We start from the raw sequence: 20,834 nt of genomic DNA, 5'->3' as shown, positions 1-20,834 counted from the left end.
GCACTGGACCGAAACAAAATAGGTTTGTTAGAACGCCAGGCTAATTGATAATTTTGTAATACTGTGTGAGAGTCCTGTCATCAATGGTTATCAATTATATAAAAAAAAATGACTGCGGAAGAGTATTGTACAATGCACATTCTTTTCTCATTTGCAGTTGAAATTTAAATCGCAAACTGTTTTACAAAGATAAAATGGGATATAACAGTTCTGGAAGAAATAATAATTAGAACGAACTCTAGAGTCTAATGGAAATGGAAATCAATGGTTGCTGGTTGCCATGGTAACGAACAGGTTAGTGACTGCATAGCTATAGCGACGCGTTTAGATTGTCTGCTAAAAGTTATAATCTATGAATGTAGCACTATAAATTATTCTATACGTATCCTGTGCGTCTTCAGCGTCTAAAACATTAATATATTCCTCGTTACTATGACAACAAAATCTTCTTGGAGAAATCGGAATGGAAAGTAGATTCAATTGCTGTTTATGTTTGGAATTATCATAGAAATCTCTCTATACCAGCTTATTCTAATCCGGAAATGAATGAAGGAAGTTGTGTTATTATCAAGAAAGAAAACAACGTAAATAATATTTTTAGAGTTTATTATCATGACATCTGTACAGATTGTAGCTCCGGCTGGGTGGACTAAAAATATACAAAACCGAGATTGGCAGCATGATTGGTGGCATTCTAACATTTTGTGCTACTCTTCCTTTATCTACTTCTCTTTAAAAATAAGTACAAAAATCATAACAATAGATAACAATAGTCTTTGATGTTTCCCCTCGAGTTCCTATTTTTTTTCTTGCATCTTTCCATCTACACTTAAAAAAAAGTATGAGTTTTGTTTATAACATGCAATACCCAACCTAGGTGTTTGATTTTATTTAATCTTGATGATCCACCTCTATCAGTAATTTAAAAAATCTCTCAGGATAAATTACTCCAATGATTTTAGGTAATTTGAATGATAAAGAATCTATTGGACGCCTAATTGTAGTTATATACCTACAATCTTAGTAATCTTAGTGCTAATACTTTTATGAGGCATTTATTAACAAGGACCAGCATCGAATTCCATCATCCCATGGACAATTTTACTATTTAATGCCAATAATGGTCGCAGATCAGTTTACAGTTGTTGGTTTTTCAGAAGTTTAAGCTTTGGTGATGACCATTTGTTGGATACGTATTTTTGGAGAAAGGAAAGCTGCAGTCAAACCAGTGTTTTACACTTACAACTAATCTTTATATATAAGATATCAAAATTAGCAACTTTGTCGGTTGGTTTTCATCCACTTATCATTTAAGATCTTTGATGTTTTAAGCCCAATCTTGACTGTACACTCCAGATAACATAACACAGCAATTTTTCTGGTGGTAAATATAATTCGATAATGTTGATATCTGTAAATGTAGCATCGTGAGACTCCGAGTTAATAAATTATCGGATACTTCCATATTTTATATTAAAATCATGAAAGGAAAGAAACTTAGTTCTCTATAGTTCCCCTCCCCCCCTCTTAAATCTTATAAACTCCAAATATTATATTTTCTCGTAAAATAAACATATCAAGCAATAAATAAACCAGTCTACGTTCAATACCCCTTTAAAAATTCTGGGATGAAACCATCCCTGTTTAAAACGCAAATAAATTTCATAAAACAACCCATCAGTGTTTTTTTCTTATTTCAGTAGCAATTCGAGAACAGAATATTGCATCCATATAATATCAACTAGATTTATAAAATGAAATAAATATCACGCATTCTGAAATATGACATTTTCGCGCAGTATTCGTTCTACAGAGAGTAGATTTGCAACGCTAAACAGTACTTGTGACTTCTTCAATCACAGTCATTGTTCTCTTTGGGATTTTAAAAATACCCGGATCATAATCGTCACAATGGCTCTCTTCCTCTGCATAATGAGGATGGCGGGGTTGATAAAACCTATTGCTAGCTCTGGCAAGGTTCTCTCGCAGATTATTTTCGAATTCGCTAATCATCAAGAATTTCTCTTCTTTATTGCACGAGGTTATACAGTCCAAATCGCACCACTCTTCCAACACCCGGAGATCCGTCATATCCATCAAACCTTCTTCCGAAATGCAGGTCAGGAACTCTGGTCGTTTATCACCGTCGGGCATGTTAGCGGCGGATGGAACGGTTGTCGGTTTGGAACATCTCGTCAAAACGGGAGATCTTTCTGGGGTTAACGGATTACCGCATCTGCACAAATTACCATCGATGATGTCCTCTGCTGGCGGAGGTGTGGGCGATACAGCGACGTCGCACGAGGAGCAGGTGGTTCTTCCTGTTTCTCCACCGGAATCTTGGTGGCAAAGGCCAATTAGGAAAAGAACAACTGCCCCTATAAAGGCACATGCTGATGAGAAGAAAAATCCCATTTTTGGTCCTCGGCTATCATTTATATATCCTAGAAAAATAAATAAATAAACAGCTTTTAAAATCATTTATACTTTCAAAAATGTTAACTTAAAAATCTTCATTTTCAAATAAAGTATGTTTTTAAATTATTGAAAAATCATTTTAAGTAAATGATAGTGGAACGTAACTGCAAAGATTCAGTTCTCGACAGTATTTACAGATATAAATGGCTATGGTGGGACCCGAGGACGTCTTGTGATGCCTCGCGAGAGGACTGCTTCGTACAGGTGTGGTAATAGCAATGATGAATAAGATTCCTGCTTAAAGAGCAACTTCTCGTATTTAGCGTGTTCAAAATGCAGGATGTCATTATTGTAATGAGTCAATTAGCCTTTAAGGAGATAAACACTACTGTCTTAATAGTCTGTTTGCAGTGGAGATAAATGGTCGTCTAATAGACTACATGTATTCGTTATCTAGACAATATATTTGACAAGATGAACACGAATAATTGGCGGAGTGTATTTAGAAGAGATGTTTAATGAGCGTGTGCTTAGTCAATGCATTTGGACTGCTCTCAATGCTACAGAATCTAAACAGAATTAGACGTGGACTGGACAATATTGCGATGTTTCAAATTGCATGAATCAATTAAGAAAGTTTAATCACATGAGAATTCATTCTTCACAAATGCGTTAGATGGGGAACAAATATGGAAACTAAACATTGTTAGAAAAGTGACTGTTTCTGTATCATGCATAAAGAAACGCAACCTTTAAAACTACTGTACATTAATTCTGTAATTCTTGTTGAAAAAAACACAAGCAGTAATATATTAAAAGTGACTGTTGCAAGTAAAAATAAGGGACTGACTAGGAATGATTATTTCTTGTTTTTAACTGTTAATCAACTACGAAAACTGGTGGTTATAACGAAAAAATAAAAACATATTGCTGTTTTGCTTTGGGTGGATAATAATACTTAAAGTTAATCTGTGAGCAGAAAATATTTCAAACTATTTGAATATTTAAGTTGGGCTACCAAAAGTTTTAGGAGATTCCACACGACACAAACAAGTACATTTTCTGTGTATGTACGATTATTAAAATTACTAGAAAAGATCTTCAAACGAGCTTCTCATTAGTGACAATCCTCTTTCATCATATTTTTGCTGTGCACGACTTGGCTGGCAGAGTTTACAAACTCAGTCTCGGACCTTAAAGTGGCTAAGATTTTCCCAATATGCATGGTTTATGCATATTGGGAAAAATTTTGAAGTTATTAGATTATGTTCCCTTGGCAACTTGTTGCAATAATGTAACTTCGATTTATTACTATATGGATTTTTTTTTTTTTTTTTTTTTTTTTTTTTTTTATACATTCGAAAGCCAAAACCTACTCCGAGTCAACATCTGCTAGCAGCCTATCAATGCATTTCCTCCATAAGACATGTTTTGAGCCTCAAAACTTTTCACCGTTCAATGTGCGAGCAACAGACAAGATTCGTTATTCTAATAATAAAGCCCAATCAATGTACATTACTGTAGGAAAACAGATTTTAAGATTGACTTACAGCACAAATCGTTTCAGACGAAAAGGGGGCGTGTGAAAAGAGCGAGATTTTTCTATTTTTCAGGCCGTAGAGTAATTAAACCTTAAGTTCGATTTGTAGCTGCTAATTAAGCCCATTTTTTCTCTTTCTGCAAGTCTTAAGAAGAGATCACTCTCTGATTAAAGAGTGGCGTGCTAGAGCTGCCTACGACATCCCCGACGAGTGATCAAGAATCCCTATGAATGGCACTAGCCTCGAGCAAGGTCTTTTTTTGTGTGGTCGCCCTCCAGCTACGTCTCACAACCCAAATCTGCACTTGGATGTGAAACAAGCATGCTCTTCACGAGACTACTTAACGACAGGACCACCCAGCAAGAATAAACCCTTCATTTAACAACAGTTGTTCTTTTTGCTATTTTTTTAATTTTTTTTTATTCTAAGTCCAGCTGAACTCAAAAAAGAAAGAAAGAAAACCCATTCGTTTACTATTACTCAGATAGGAATGTCCAGAGACAGCTTAATCGAAGGTATTTGTAGAAGTAAATTCCCCCTACCCTCTATTTAACCATTTAAGTTTGCGAGTTTTTAAGTGGACAGTTTTTTCTTTCGCAGTTTTAAGTGGACAATCTTTTCACAGATCAGAAGAAAGCTTTAACTTTCTTCTGATCTGTGAGTGTTTATCAAAAAAGTAGGAATTCTTAATGTGGAACCATCATAGAAAGAGAGAAAAATGCAAATTGGTCTATGTTTCAATGATGGTGAAAATGCCTCTAAAGCAGTATTTTCACCATCTTTCACCTCTAAAGGTATTGTCCAAAGAATACAAATACAGATTTATATAAATGTTTCAGATTGATGTCTATGTTTCACCTCTAAAGCAGCATTCCAATCCTTAACTCACTCACGATACTGAAATGTTCGATGGGTTTCACATTAAATAAATTGTTGTAAAAAAACTCCAAATTTCAATTTCTAGCTCTCGTAAACATCAAAATCCAAACAGCTCAACGTAATGCAAGGTAATGTCCAAAGAATACAAATACAGATTTATATAAAAAAAAAAAACTAAAACTAAAAAGAACTGGGAGATGGACCGAGTCCTTGACTCTTTATCCCGTCATCTGAATGAAGAGAATCTGTGTGGATGGGGTGTTATTGAGCTAAAAGCTCTAGTCATGGCTGAGTAACGGCATTAACCGAGCCTCAGTTAAAACTTCATTGGCTACAGCATTACAAACCGCTACTCTGGAAGTCCTAAAAAGGACTGGGTGATCTGCAAACCTCCTACAGATTTATATAGTCCTTATAAGGACTGGCTTAAAGGGGCGAAGCAGAGTAACAGCAATAGCCGAGCCTCAGTTAAAACTTCATTGGCTACAGCATTACAAACCGCTACTCTGGAAGTCCTAAAAAGGACTGGGTGATCTGCAAACCTCCTACAGATTTATATAGTCCTTATAAGGACTGGCTTAAAGGGGCGAAGCAGAGTAACAGCAATAGCCGAGCCTCAGTTAGAACTTCATTGGCTACAGCATTGCCATCCATTACTCTCCCAGGGTTTCATCCTTCTCCGATATGTATTGATTCTATAGATCTACAGATTTATATCCTTATCCTTATAAGGACTGGCTTAAAGGGGCGAAGCAAGAATGCTTTTCATCTTCCCCGTTATCTGTAGAGGACAGTGTAGAGATAAGGTGTTATTGAGCAATTAAAGCTCTGATCATGGCAGGAGGGTAACAGCAATAGCCGAGCCTCAGTTAAAACTTCATTGGCTACAGCATTGCCATCCATTACCCTCCAAGGGTATTGGATTGAACGAATCAATCACCGCATCTCACGGTCGATTGACCACTCATCGCCTACAGATTTATATATTTGCCATTGCATAATATGTTTACGTAACGTTATATTTTTTAAAAAGTGTCTGAAAAAAAAATCTTATTTCTGTTTGAATAAAAAAGAAAATTCATTTCTAAAAATTAGTATGTATATTTATATTAAAGATAACAAGAAATTATATACTTGATTAATCATTTGCCTAAGGTAAACAATTTTTGCACATGAAATAATTCACGTCCTATTAATTCCAATATTATCTGAGTAAAATTTTGTATTTTATGGAACTAAGGACTGAATATACACACTATTCACTTATACACTTTTTACTAGATAGTACCTATAAGGATCAGCACTTCTTACCTGTAACTGGAATCCCTACTAAGGCAGGAAGAAATTGAGACCACTGAACAAATCCCCATGCTCGGCCAAAATTTCTAGGTCTCACCTTCTCAAATACAAACATTTTGAGCGAGTAGTGGAAGCCACCGCAAAAAATCCCGTAAAGCCACACTGACAGGACATATCCATGGTAACCATGAACGGCACAGAAAGACAAGATGGCAACACCAACACCGAACATTGCCGCTTGACAGAGATACTGGCGGGCGATTAAGCACTGGGCATTCTTCTTCAGTACCAGAAACCCGAACACACAGCAACCGAGGACGAAGGCAAGTCCAAGAAAGGTCTGCAATAAAATAACCGAGATGCTCCCAAGACCTTCCTCTTCAGCGATATATACCTGAAAGAGAAATTAAGACATTGAAAAACTTATTAAAGTTTTGTATTTGAAATAAAACTTATTTTAGAGTCCAAGAATTCTAGCACTAGAACGAAATATTCGGGAGCAAACCAACAAAAATTAATTGCTTTCTCTTTTTGTAATTTTGTTCAATTAAATTCAACCGTCAAAAGCCATTATCCATCAAAAGACATGGCAGAAACGTGTTAATGGATAGACAGAGGTTTGGCTGTTTTATGGAGTGATTACTAGAGGGCGTGAAGTTCTACAGCCGACAACCATGTGCTGACTCTTTCCATTGTTTGCTGCTAATTGTATGGAGATCATAACCTGCAGATTACGCTTATCGATAAAAGTGACTTCAACAGAGCTTGCGCTTCCTTATCTGAGATGCCTGTGACCAGGGTGTGCTTATTAAAGTGACCGAATCAGGGACGTGACTAGAGCTACATAAGGGGGTTCCGCCTTTACCCGATTAATCATAATGTTCAGCAAAGAGAAAAATAACAGACAACTTCTTTGATCAACAGTAACCATTACATTATTCTAGCACCGACCATCCATTTTATCAGCAGATCTGATTTATTTGACACTATAAGTACCCAAGTGGAGTTTATCAAGTTAGATGATGAGAATAGGCAGAGAAAAGAAAAAAAAAAGTTGAAACAAGTAAGACAGATATAATTTAATGATTCCAAGGTCGATTTTGAATGTTAGCACAATGGGTTCCGTCTTCTTCGGTAGGCTGGGTGACAGCAAGATAGCTAACAATCTAATTAAGCTCTCTAGGATACAAGGGGGGGGGGGAAGTATTTAAAACATCTCTTAAACAGCAAGCACTAAAACGATGGAGAGACATACTAGTGCCTGCTTTTTGTGTGTGTTCGGGAGCTCCCGCTACAGCAAGTCCATTTCTAGATGCTCTTGAATCTAACAGACTGAAGAGCACCTAGAAAAGTGACATCCAATATATTATTTAAAGGCAAAACAAACATTGCATTTTTTAACTCCGATCTTTTCCTCTTTCTCATTTACTGCCTGTCCTGGGTAAAGATGCAAAATGAGAGCATATATACAGTATACTTTTCTTCGGAGAAGTATACTGTATCTCAGGACGGGCAAACCGGCCCAGGAACACACACATGGATTTACAGTCATAAATACATATTTAATCCCTCGCTAGGAGGGCTCAACCACTCCTAAGGGACAGTTGAACATGGTGAAGCATTTTGCTGTCAGTTTATACCCACTAGATGTTACACGTCCATTGCAACTCTTACATGTACGTCTGCTAGCTCTATACAAATCGCCAACCTCCGTTCATAGTTAACTGCACACACACTCGATAAGTCACTTTTCTTTCTCTTTCATTTCATTCATCTGTTTTCTGAAATAACTTCTCCACACTCTTTACTGAGAACCAAAACATACAGATGTGCAAGAAATATAATATGTATAAACTATAAGATATTTAGATAAGCTAAGCCATGCAGGAAGTTTGGGGCTTTAGCTGGTTATATTTCATGACGTAGCATAGACGGTGACGTGCATTCAGTGCAAACGAATCTCCATATTTGTTGTTCGCCATATGCGTTTAGCCATTTCCTGTTTTCAGACCATACAAGTATGAAAGAGTATGTAGTTAACAGACTGATAAACAAACCCTCGATGGCTTACGTAGCGTGATCAGTAATCCAAATAACTATCCAATACTACAAGCAGGAATGAATAGAGAGAAGAAAATGATCACAGAAAATAGGGGGTAATCGGGCCATACGATCCATTCCATCACTTTATTATTTGGCTTCTTAAAGTCAAGCATATAATTCAACCTCAGCTGGATGTTCGAGTGGTTAATTGACCAGTCTTCAACCAACAGGTTCGAATCGGCGAGAGCATGGATATTTGTAATTATCATTAGGCTGGATGATTTTCATCTCCCGATGTGATCCTGCTTAATGGAGGCCTAAAGTGAATCGAAAAAGTTCCCCGTTTGGTCTCTCGGAGCAGGGTTTCCTAATTATGCAAAAATTAATAAGTACAAAAAAAAATTAAATAATACATTTTTAGTCTCCAGTGATACTAATGCGCGTTTTACGTTTCGTGGGCTGGAGTAGCATAAAATAATGAACAAATGTATAAGAAAAATGAAATGCAAATGTAACATTTGAAATGAAGAGGTTAAAAATTCTTTCTTTTCAAGTCTACAAAAAATATGGGAGAGAGAGAGAGAGAGAAACGGTGACACTTTTCTCTTTTTTACTTCGTTGAAGAGTGTCAGGGGCTGCGTGACAAGCCTCCAAATAGAAATCTGAATGAGAACATGTTGATACAACGTATTTGTAAACAGTCATTCTTCTCTTTGAACGTATCTCCTCCACCCATCACTGTAAGCCTAAGCTGTAAAAAAGAAAACGAAAAAAAAGTAAGTCACAAATCAAAAGAACGAAAAAAAAAAGTGTACTTACAAAATAAAAACACGGAGTGTAGACGGCGAACGAACACAACGCAGACGATACCATAATGATCTGCACTGCCTTGGCTTTAAGACAAGATACATCGAAGAAAGGAGGCTTCTCTTGTGGAATCTTGTCCTTGACCTTTTTTCTTTGATTTTTAAGATGTAAAATAGCCCTTCGCTGGGGGTGGTAGAGAGTCGCTGATCGGTAGCAAATGCCTATGAAGAAGATGAGGAAGACTACACCTGTAGCAGCATGCAGACCAAGGCGCCAGCCGAGAATCCTGCGGGGAGAGAGAGAGAAAGAGAAATGCCAGTCATATATCACGCGCTATAATTCCAACCCAAATGCTTCAAATCTTATGATTAAAGGCGGCTGTTTAGGGTGCGAGAGCGCGCGCCCAGAGTAATGTACCAAATCTGCGATTATTATCGATGCTCGTAGAAAGAGAGAGAGTGAGAGGGGAAAGAGGCATGTTGGGTCACGATTGTTGTTGAATAGCAAGTGTATCACGCCTTTTTATCTAGCGAACGTGATCTGCGAACCAGTACTCCACGTGAGCCAGTTGTCAATAATTGTATTTCTACAATAAGAATCCATCACGATGTGCATTAGCTAAAAGAAATTCTAATTAAAAAAGAACTGCTTGTTCATTTTTAATTGGAATTTTGATATTTTAATGTAAACAATGATATAGGATTTTTTTTTTTTTTTTTCGAAAAGCGAATCTAACAATGGATTTTTCTGTTGCGAAAAATATTATTCTTCACAACAACAACAACAACGATTTTTATTTTCGGTTTACTGAATTTTTATTTTTTACTGAATAAGCGTTTCCATGGGGCTCGCTTTCAATTTTTTAACGGATCCGTAGGTGAAATTTCAACTGTATCTATAAATCATATATCGCTATTATTTCAATTAAGGAGATATTAAATCCCATATTGTTTCAAAACCGGATAAGAAACTCAAAGATCGGAATCAAAGAGTTTCATGCCGAATATAGTAAACTATAAAAGTATCGGCGAATACTAACGTAAGCCAAAGCACGTAGTCCAACACTAGGGCAACTCGTTGCAAAGGTGGAGAAAGTTCTTATCGTTATTCTTAGTATTTCCCATAATGTAAAACCCATCTCCTAGGAGATGTATGATGTTATACATTATGGTGGAAGGCTACCCAGATCGGTTTCGACCTTTATTGAGGTCTCATCAGTGAGTAGGTACACCAAATTAATACTAAGGGTATAGCGAAAAGAACTTATATACTCTGCTATACGAGTTTCAAAAAGGTGCACCCATTGGCCTATTGGCTAATTAAATATATAAAGAGCCTATTGGCTCTTTATATATTTAAGTAATATATCGCTATTTTTTGGAGTTATACACCTTTATTAATACTATCCAAAAGTGTCGTATATAATATAATGGATTCGCAGTCGATTGTCAGACTGAATTCTCTCCACTCCAAAGCTTCACGTAATTTATTGAGGAACTCTCGGAGTTCTATACAGATGGTTCATGGCAATAGTGAGATAATAAATTAAAACAGGCCTTCTTGGAATGTAAAGTTTGCTCAAATGATAGGTTAACAAATCTAACACCTATTAATTGACTGAGATAGCCTTGAGATCTTCCAATGTTAATGTGCGATCGTTGAGATTACATGGGACTTTTTTTAAGGAACTTCAAGCCTGCAATAAGCAGAACAGTGGCATCACACCAGGCAATGAAATTCAGTTACCATTCGCTGAAGACATTCACAAACATGCCCACAGTGGGATTCTAACCAGCAGCCTGTTGGTTGGAGAGCGAACAGGACAACCAGGCCAGCAAACGGACATTTTTATCCTGCTAAATAGGCATGATGAATCTGTCTCAATAAATAAATATTTTATTCATTATCATACACTTTATTATCGTTTGCATGATTTGTGGGGTATCCAAAATAGGACAAAAATGCCTCATTTTAATTTATGGGCTGAATAAGAAGTCATGGAAAAATCATTAACGAATGGCGTCTAAGTTTTGACTTTCGCCACAAGTAGTTTTTGTACTGTGATGTTGCATAAAGCGCATGCCAGATGTAGTTAGAGAAAGGTGTAGATAAAGGCGTGACTAAGTGGTAAAATAGTCAGTATTTGCATGATAATGATCTTCACTTTAAATTCTTCACTCATTAATATTTAACTGCTTCAACTTCCACCATATCTTGACATTTTGCTGGCACCACTTTAGTATTCGGACAACCGTTTCAGACATGGGTCGGTTTCAAGTAAAAGTGCGTTCCTGGACCAGATCACTAGGGAAAAATAAATAATAAAAATAAAATAAAGAATAAACTGGCAACGAAATGTACAAAGATACAGAAAAAATGTCATAGTATATTGAATTGATTTAGTTATTAAAATATATAAATTACAGCTGTACAGCAACTATGATATATACTACTATTAATACAAAAATGTAATAATTCACACAACCCATATAACAGTGGAACGTTTGACGTTATCATATTTGCAAGATTTTTTTTTTTTACTTATTTTAAACTGATGTTCTAAAAATGATTCACAATTCACAACAAATAGTGAAAATGATTGTCTGATAAATTCTTTCTTATTTTATGATTTCTGTAGTTTTAATTTAAGAATGAAACTTTTTAGCTGATTGGTTGAATGCTTGTCGACGCATTCCTGTGAGCATTGTCACAGCGTGATCAATAGATTTGAAATAAAATCTGAAGGAAAAATAAAAGCCAATACTTCGTTGGCGGAACAATGTGTATGTTTACGTTGGGCATCAGTTACATAAGATTCATGGCTGTGGAATTTTTGAACACGCATGTATGCATGTGTGTTTCAAATCGCTGAGGGTTCATATTTTTTTTATGTTAATCCCACCCACCGAAAACTTAGAGCAGCTATAGTCTATTAGTATTAATTTCGTGGGACTAGACGACATGAGACCAAACATGGTACTTTTTTAAGGACTGAGTGGTTTCACACCGGGCGATGAAATTCATTTCCACTAAAATATACTCACAAATGTCTTGGGCATTTGTGAGTATATTTGTGTGTGTGGGTAAGGGGGGGGGTGAGTGAGAGAGAGAGAGACCCCACTTTGGCCACCATACTATGCTCTTATTGATAAAGCACCATTCGTGATTGTAGCGCCATCTATTCGACTTCGAATACAAGAAGTCGAACAGATGGCGCTACAATCACCAGTATTTATATACGAGTATTTAACTTTGAATTATATAAATAATACTGATGGAGATATAAAATTGGGAGTTTTGCTTTAGTAGGGTAACTCATTTAACACAGTTTAAAATCTTTAAAATCTCTACCCAGAGAACTTCATTCTTACCAATTTGCTTACTTACTTACCTAAGAACTTCTTTCAGAAAGACGGAGAACACTATTATTCCAACTCCTGTTCCTGACTGGATTATCAGTTCGACAGTTTCGCGTTTCCTCTTGAAGTACTGCCCGACCATAAGGTTAGAGGTCTCTCTGGCCACGCCCAGTCCTAAGGCCATGAAAATCCCGTAGCTGAGAAATATTTGATGAAGCTGGGAGGCAAAGGAAGTGAAAAGACAACCTAAAGCCGATGCTAATCCTCCGAACACAGCTGTTAATCTCGTACTCTTGCGACGGCAAAATGCAACGACCACCGGAGCCATGAAAAATCCGGACGACAACGATAAAGCTCCGAGCCACACTAGAAATGAAAGAAAGAAAGAATTAGAAATAGGAATTTAATTATCATCCACTTTAGGTGAAGAAATCAGAGGGATTTTTTAGTTTACTTAAGACCAAAATAAGCACATTAAGACAACGTACCAATTACTTACTTTATTAAAGTGATGAAGCGATCTATTCCAAACTGTTTGCTTGATTAAAGGATCTACAGGTAAAGGGGAGTGATTAGGGGGACGAAAAAGGGATAGTAATATGTGGGTTGGTGCAATTAATAATTACTCAGAATAAAAGGGTGTTGAAGACCAAGCATGAAATAAGATGGAAGACTTTTCATAGCTCACACAAGGAACTCTGATTAATTAGTTGGGCTCCGTTTGGCTTCGTGGAAAGAGTGATGAACAGAGATGTAAATGGCGAGTAGTTGAAAGCTGTGATTGATGTGACCTCACTCCGAGTACTGCCTATAGCTAAAGTTTGTAGATAAGAAGATTTGACAAATGTGACCCTTCGATGCTACTGATAGTTTATGTAATTGGCTGTTTCAGTATAGGCTTACCGAAATGTATTTGATAATTTTTTGACAATCATTCGAAGCGAAAATGCTATTTGGAATAATGGCTGAATTTTTCGTTTTGAGATAAATGCTGAATACTAACGCAAATATTGGTCTAGTCGAGTTGCATGCTTTTTATGCCAAAAGTGGCTGAAATAATCTTTAAGGGTTTACAGGGAAATTTGAATTAATCAGATCTTGGTCCTCTCTCTCTCTCTCTCTCTCTCTCTCTCTCTCTCTATCTATCTATCTATCTATCTTTCTCTCTCTCTTTCCATTTCTTATTCTTTCTCCACGTAATGCTGCCTTGTAAGCAACATAGCAATAAGTTTCATCACCGCGTAAACTAAGTTTAACCCTTCGGGACCTCCAGTTCATCTCGGGGTGAGCGCGAGCGATGTAATTTATAAACTTTCTCGGAGCAATTAGGCTTTTAAATGGTCTTCCTACCCGTGGTCCCCTAGCAGCACGAGAGGCAGGTTAAATTGTTTGCCATCTATTTCTCATCGCGTTACGGGGATACATTGTCACTCGTGAACTTTATTAACCTCGTACACCATGGAGGCTGAATTTAAAATTCCTTCAGCGTTTCCCCTTCTTTCTATCTTCCCGTCTGATTCTAGAGAAACAAATGAGGTAGGTCGACACCTGGTGTTACCTGAATAAATTAATACGTAATTACTTGCTGGTATAATCAAGCAGGCCACCGTTGCGTGAACCAAAGTTTCTCACTTCGTGAGGAAACGCTTACCCCAATCACGCACCACTGTCGACAAACAAAGAGCGTATTAGACCACATCGCAATCCTCACATGACTTTTTCATGTACGACAATGAACCGTACAGAAAGGCAAACACGAATATGAAACATCGGGCCCATGTCAGACATTGAAGGTATCCAGAAGTGAGTTTAGTTCCCGTGCAATGGGATGGTTGTTTGAATGCCCTTGTTAACTCCAACGACTGCACGAAAATATTCAATCCCAAATTAATTTGTAATTGCTAACATTCATCACGATGGATATTGAGCACTTGGGATAACAAAACGTGCTAAGGGTTTCGGTACAGTCATAGCATCGATATTAGCGCCAATTATACTGTAGAACAACGGCTCCCAAAGTTGTTAGTGTGGGGATATTCGATAAGAATCCCCCCCTCCCACACACACACACCACCCAGTTATTATAGGGTTGCATAATAAACTATAGCGATATGAACTCTGATATAATATACTGCAACTATAAGCACTGAGAGCTTTCTGCGCATGTGTTGTTTTCATTGTTTGAACGATATTCAGTGAATACAGAAAAATTTCAGTTTAAAGTATAGTTTAAATCAAAAATAACCTAACATTGAACGACATTTCTCGTTTGGGAATGATATAAACATTTATTTACTTGATTGAATGCAATTCAGATGCATAATATATAAATAGATAACAAAATAAACATCTACAACATTTCAACTGTCTAAACGACATAACTGTAAGATTTTATTATTTTTCCCAACAGACAGAAATACTTGCGATGAAAATAGCACATTGCTGCGAATAATGTCGCCTGTTTGACAAGTAAAATTGCTCACAGTGTAGTTTTTATTCTTAGTATTCTTTACAGCTGAAATAAATGTAATTTAAATCGTTACATTATGATTGCAATTTTCTCGTTATACATCCTGTATATATATAGTACAGTATATGACCTGTAGTGCATGATGACTAAAAGAAATTTAGGAAAGAAAGGGTTAAAAAAATAAACGTAGTAGGTCATTTTATTGCCGACATTTCTGTTATCTTGTTGAATTATATTGTCTGTACATGTTTTGGGAGAGGGGGTAAGGAAGGATAGTCGTAAACTGTAGGGTATGTTTGACAACAGAAACCTCCCTAACAGCAGGACGATCTTAGAGCTACTGTCCACGCATAAAAATGCTTCCCATTACAAAATGCTTAAGCCACTCCGTGAGTAGCATGCTTGAGTGACGGAAAAGTGACAAATGGGTCGTTGCAGTGACAGACATCCCTTCGTACGGGACACCGTAAAGGGTTTAGCGCAGGGGCACGTCGGAGTGGGAAAAATCACAGCACTAATAAATCACTTGCCGAGTCTGATCCTCCTTTCCACTTGTGCCGGCGTGATGCACTTTTTTTTTTTTTTCGTTCTCTCTTTCTCTCTCTCTCCTTATCTAATGACACTTGTCACGGAGGGAGAATCACGTGATCCGACAGCAGCATTGATCAGTCACGTTACGCGAGGCCTCTCAGAATAGAAAACTCGTCATGTGAGAAGTAGAAGGAAGTCGGAAGACGCGTGCGGAGCAAACGAAAGTAAAAGACACTTGGAGAACTTCTTAACACATATAAGGGACTCGAACTGATAATCTTAGCAAATCAGAGATCTAGTAGCTACGTGGGGGAAGACGTAAAAATGTTCAACTGCTTCTGGCACACGAGAGAAATCATTTATTCCTGCTGCTCAAGTGGAAATGTGTTTCAATAGATAATTGGGGCTGTAAGAAAAGTGGTAAATATGTAGTAACTGGAACATCTTTCTGTTACAAATAATACGAAATAAATATCGAATAATTTGAGATATTCATTCCAATAAAAATCTTTAGTAAGAACTTTAACGTCTTCAATTTAGGTAGCAAAAATAATCATCAATAAATCTGACTACTGAACGCATAAGAGGATGTCTGCTCTCTCTCTCTCTCTCTCTCTCTCTTATCCTTCACCAGTACGTCAGATTACTGTACTGGACAGAATGAGCTAAGCAAAGAGAAGAAGACTAACATGGACTATTCTAAACTCTTCAGTAGCTCATGGCACATTCTCGGTGGCATAAAATGATTGTAATATTATCTTATGAAAATTTAAAACGAAAGCGATATTAATATTGAATAATTAAGCAGAATTCAAAAGGATCCGCTTCGATATTAACCAACCCTCAAGACAAAAAAAAATCTATTAATTTATTAGTTAATTTAATACGTCGAAGCTCTACTAGTTTTCAATACATCAAAAGCTGTTCTAAAAAAAGTCTTTCTCCAAGTGATCACATAATAATTCCTGCGCATGCACCAGTAGAAGTTATAAAATCAGAATTGCCTCGTATGTTCGAACACAAGTACGTGAAATGCATGCATGCATGCGTGCTAAAACGAAAGGGGTACAGAGCAACTATATTAGACATTCAATGAGGCTAGCAGTCGTCTAAAGATCGTGTGCCAAAGTGCATTGGTTATTACAACGACAAGGTTACTGCAGGAGCTAATCAATTCTAACAGCTCGCTAAACATTAACGTTGTGTTCTATGCTATCCGAATTTGGTAGAAGACTAAGAACTTTCATTTTACTGTCCCTGGGCCAATAGACCAGTTCTGTCGCGGTATGGCTGGGAAAGAACGAGTGTTTAATCTTTATTTAGATTGATGTCAGTTTGCGAGAGGGTACTGATAAGCAGGATGGCTTGTGATCGTAAACTATCAGCCTCTGACACACTGTAGCATTCCGACTGCCTCCTTCCTAATCAGATGGAGGTGAAAGTTCCCAAAGCTCCGGATACATCGTCGCCTAACGAGAGACTTTCGTGTGGGGTCAAGGACTAGGTTATGTTGCTTCGCAAGGGACGTCACGTTACTGTAACATCCCAGCGGTGTCTGCGGAGATCGGAAAACAGAGCAAGAATTAACTCCCCGAAAAATCCATTCTAATGCATCGAAACAGAGACGGGAATCAATTCAATTATCTTGTGTTGGGTGATGGGGTTGTGCTCTTTCTATAAAATGCGGTAACTTCATTACTCGGGAACGATTGGTCTCTGAAGACGATTGGATTGAACTCTGTTGTTCTTAGTGTTTACGTTGATAAGTCTTCACTTTTCTTAAAGGTACCTAATAACGCGAGGAGACTTACAGTCGCCCTTGTCGAAAGCACCAAGTAATTTGAGCAGCGGATGACAGCTGATATTTTTTTTTTTATTTTTTTTATTTTTTTTATTTTTTAACAGCAGATTTCTTTTTGGGGGAAATACTTCCATTTAAACAGTTCTGTAGAATAACAGTTATAGCGTTGCTATAAGAGCGGGGGTAGAGTCGACGAATTTTGAACAGAGTGCCAGATAACGGAATTAAGTACTCTAACGATTGTGCAGTTTGGTCTGTCCGATCCGACGCAAGGAATTGTGCTAACTCCAGCTGTCTAGTTGGCGCCACTGTTTTGACACATGATAGATGGCGCTCTGCACGGCAAAATATGACAGAGTATCGTTTTCCCTCATAGATTCTTTTAACACAAACATCATCATCATTACGTAGAGCATCTTTTCTTTGGAAGACATTGCTGAGAACTACTTTGCGGAGCCATAGTCATACTTCTTTTCCATTGTATCTGTTCGTATGAGTTTCTAGGAACAGAAGCGTACTTATAACACCAATGAAATTTCGCTTAAGGGTCGCACATGTTCAGAAACAATTTCGGAATCGTGGAAATGAATTGGTCGAAGTGCGATTAGCATTCGCTTTGGTTTCCAGCATAACTTTTATTCATTGAGTAAGCTTATGTGTCTCAGAACCATAAATATTATTCTAAGAGACGTTTACGTCCAAGTTTACATTTGTTAAAAAGAAGACGATCCTTAAACAGAAACATCCTGAGCATTCTATTGTATTGAACGGTATTTTTATCCAAGAATATTAGATTACTTGACTCGAGTGATTTATACTGATTTCTAAGAATACTGAGGGAGAGATCTGAGGACAATGAAGTAGTATTGAAAAGACTGAAACCAACCAAAGATAAAAATTTATATATACTTATTTAAAATCTATCGTGGATTTTAAAATGTAAGCCGTAGTTTTGGGAAAGGAAAAAAATTTTTTTCTTTATAAAATTTGACGTTTCATATTGGAATAAAATATTAAAATGCCAATGAAGCCAACTGATTTCATAAAATTAAAAATGTAAATTTTTAATTTTATAAATCCCTTCTTCTGCATCTCTCCTAGCTACAATATTCGTTTAGAAGAACTCTTCACTAAAACTTTGCACCACATCTTTATTGAGCATTGAAGAACTGACTCCGTGGTATATACGAGTATATTCAATTGGCTCCTCATTGCTCTACTAGTTGTTCATTATGGTTTGGTTTTGAATTACAACAGAATCAACTCAGATTATGAAACCCGTTTATATATGCTGATTTGCATTTGTTCTTCTTGTTGGTTTGCCTCTTTTGCCGTATGGAAAATTCGAGTTTTCAGCAAAATAGTTTTCAGATGAACCAACTCGCTTTCAGATGAAAAAAGTCCTTATAAAGTTCCTCGCGTTCTAAACAAGAATTCGAACTCAGATCTTTCCAAATGAAGAACAAAACGGGAGATTAATTTGTGGCTATTTTGAGGAAAGTTCTGAAACTTCTATTACAAGTGTTGCAGCGGAAAGGTTTTTTTTTTTTTTTTTTTCAGCTGGCGCTGTCGATTCACTCCAATAAGATACAACTATGAGCTTTGGCAATCTTTTCGGAACAATACATAGAAACAGGATTAATCCTAATCTCTCTAGATACGTGCTATGATGGATTATCCACAAGGCTAAACAGCTACTTATCTAGGGAATTCCCCAAGCTTAGTAGCTGTTTTGCCTTGTGGATAACATCGAACACAATTTAGTTCAAAAGTTTTTTCTTCTTTGTGGAAAGGAATTTTAAGACTTATTTTCATGTTTTTTTTTTTTTTTTTGACGAAAAGGGAAAAATGAGATAACATTATTTTATCAAGGAAAAGTTTTCAAGCATCCGTATTTTTATACTATTATAAATTATGAGGAAGGCCGGAAGTATCAGTGTCTAGAAGTATCTAAAGAAAATTATGAGTATAAAATGAAACAATTACTTTATACCCACATTTATTCAAGAATAAAAACAGTTACACGAAAACAGAAGTATAACAATAATTTACCCAACACGCGTCAGAATTCATGAAAAAAATAAAACTCAGTCATAGATTGATTTATTAGCTTATTCTCCTATGAATAGTGTTGTCCAAACGTCAGTTTGGTGAATTGTATCAATTAACTCGTGTAAATATAATGCTAAAAGATCCAACCCACGCCAACAAATATCTACATGCTCAGCCCCATTATATTATTTACTTACGAATTATATCAATATTAGGACTTGAGCACAATGTTTCATTGAAGAAGAAGTATAATTAACAAAAGAACTCTGATATTCCTTGTTTTGACATTCCAGAAGAACAGATATGATGGGGGGGGGGGGGGGAATATTTCCAGGCTTCACACACAGTCACACCCAGAACAGTAGGTAACCATTCCTTAGTTGTGGGGAGGTGTTAGAATAGCGGTTTCTCATATTGAGGGAGTTTCATACTTCACAGAGTTTGTTGGAATGCACAATGATATAACCAAAGGAATATTTAGAAGGTGTCATTTATGTTTAATGTCTACTTATAAAGGTGTTGAAATCCTACTACATGTAAGTATGGGGTTTCAATTGTATGTAAAATGTCTTTACTGCTTGAAAGAAACGAATCGTATCTAAGATCTCCAATTCATGCTACCTACAAGAAGGTAATTGATACTTTGGATGTGATGGAAAAGTTGAGTCACGCTATCACGCAAGGTCGAGTAAGAGGCTGTATAAATAGTCTGCAGTACACCCCCTTCACCCTCACCCTTATATCTAACCACCCACCTACACATACACACACACACACACACAGACACGCGCGTCCGGTCGGCTTGCTTTCAATCTTCAGCTTTCCACTTATCTTTGTTTGAATCAAATTTGAGGAAAACCCGGGAGAGAGAGAGAGAGAGAGAGTGCTCGTTCTACTCCCGTCCCTAGAGCCAGACCCGCCCACAATTATCCAGGCTCTGCTGTATTGTACTTTTGATGTGGCTGCTAAAGCACCCGTTGCTTTGTTGAATAATTGGCTTGCGCGTTGCCAATCTGTCATGCACAACACCACTCACGTCTCCATGTCAGCATTTATCGGGAGAATAATTTAAGGTGGCTAAGGTACTAGACAGAACTTTCTACTTAAGACCCATTCCCAACTTCCAGCCAGTCTGACTTATAACAAGAGTACTTTAATTTCTCAGATTATTGGGCAGTACTCAGTTTGAGACTGAGTGATATGTCAGCGAAATGCAGGGTTTGGTTTGGTTTAGTCAGAAGTAAGGCCCGAGAAACTAAAGCCAGCGTATTTATATCTGTTAGTTGCGCGTATCTGTTTTGTGGGTGAAACACTCAGTTAATGGGGAGAAAACTCTGCCACCTCTACATGAATTCAACTGACTAATTTATCTTCATTGTAAAACGTTTATAAAGAGGAAAAGACAAAAGCTGATCTTATGCGATTTTGAAATATTTAGAGCAACATAAGGTTTCTATAAGTGTTTCAAAAAAGGCAAGATTGCTTCTTCCTATGTCACTACAATCCATACACACGACCCGATCCGTTATTTTAACGGCGCGAGTCAAAATGATTCCTGGGATTTGATGGAAATAATGATGATAATAATTACTCTTTTGTGGAGGTCATCGTTGCAGAATCTTAATAAATGAAGG

General features: G+C 37.0%; 1 protein-coding gene across 1 annotated transcript in view; it reads right to left on the bottom strand.

Moving 5' to 3' along the window:
* Positions 1-633: 633 nt before the first annotated feature.
* Positions 634-20,834, bottom strand: part of LOC150096176 (monocarboxylate transporter 10-like) — an 80,014-nt gene continuing 59,813 nt past the window's right edge. The window contains exons 2-5 of the mRNA XM_090409238.1: positions 12,379-12,712; positions 9,000-9,273; positions 6,150-6,531; positions 634-2,444 (exon numbers count right to left, since the gene is read on the bottom strand). Of these exons, the coding sequence (XP_090265364.1) occupies positions 1,831-2,444; positions 6,150-6,531; positions 9,000-9,273; positions 12,379-12,712 (1,604 nt within the window). The 3' untranslated portion in view covers positions 634-1,830. The remainder of the gene's footprint in view (positions 2,445-6,149; positions 6,532-8,999; positions 9,274-12,378; positions 12,713-20,834) is intronic.

This window comes from Typopeltis vanoorti, chromosome 19 (genome assembly GCF_054136105.1).
Source record: "Typopeltis vanoorti isolate ZY-2024b chromosome 19, IOZ_Tvanoo_1.0, whole genome shotgun sequence".
NCBI classification, from domain to species: domain Eukaryota; kingdom Metazoa; phylum Arthropoda; class Arachnida; order Uropygi; family Thelyphonidae; genus Typopeltis; species Typopeltis vanoorti.
Note: the sequence above shows the minus strand (reverse complement) of the source record. Positions and strands in the feature narration are given on the sequence as shown.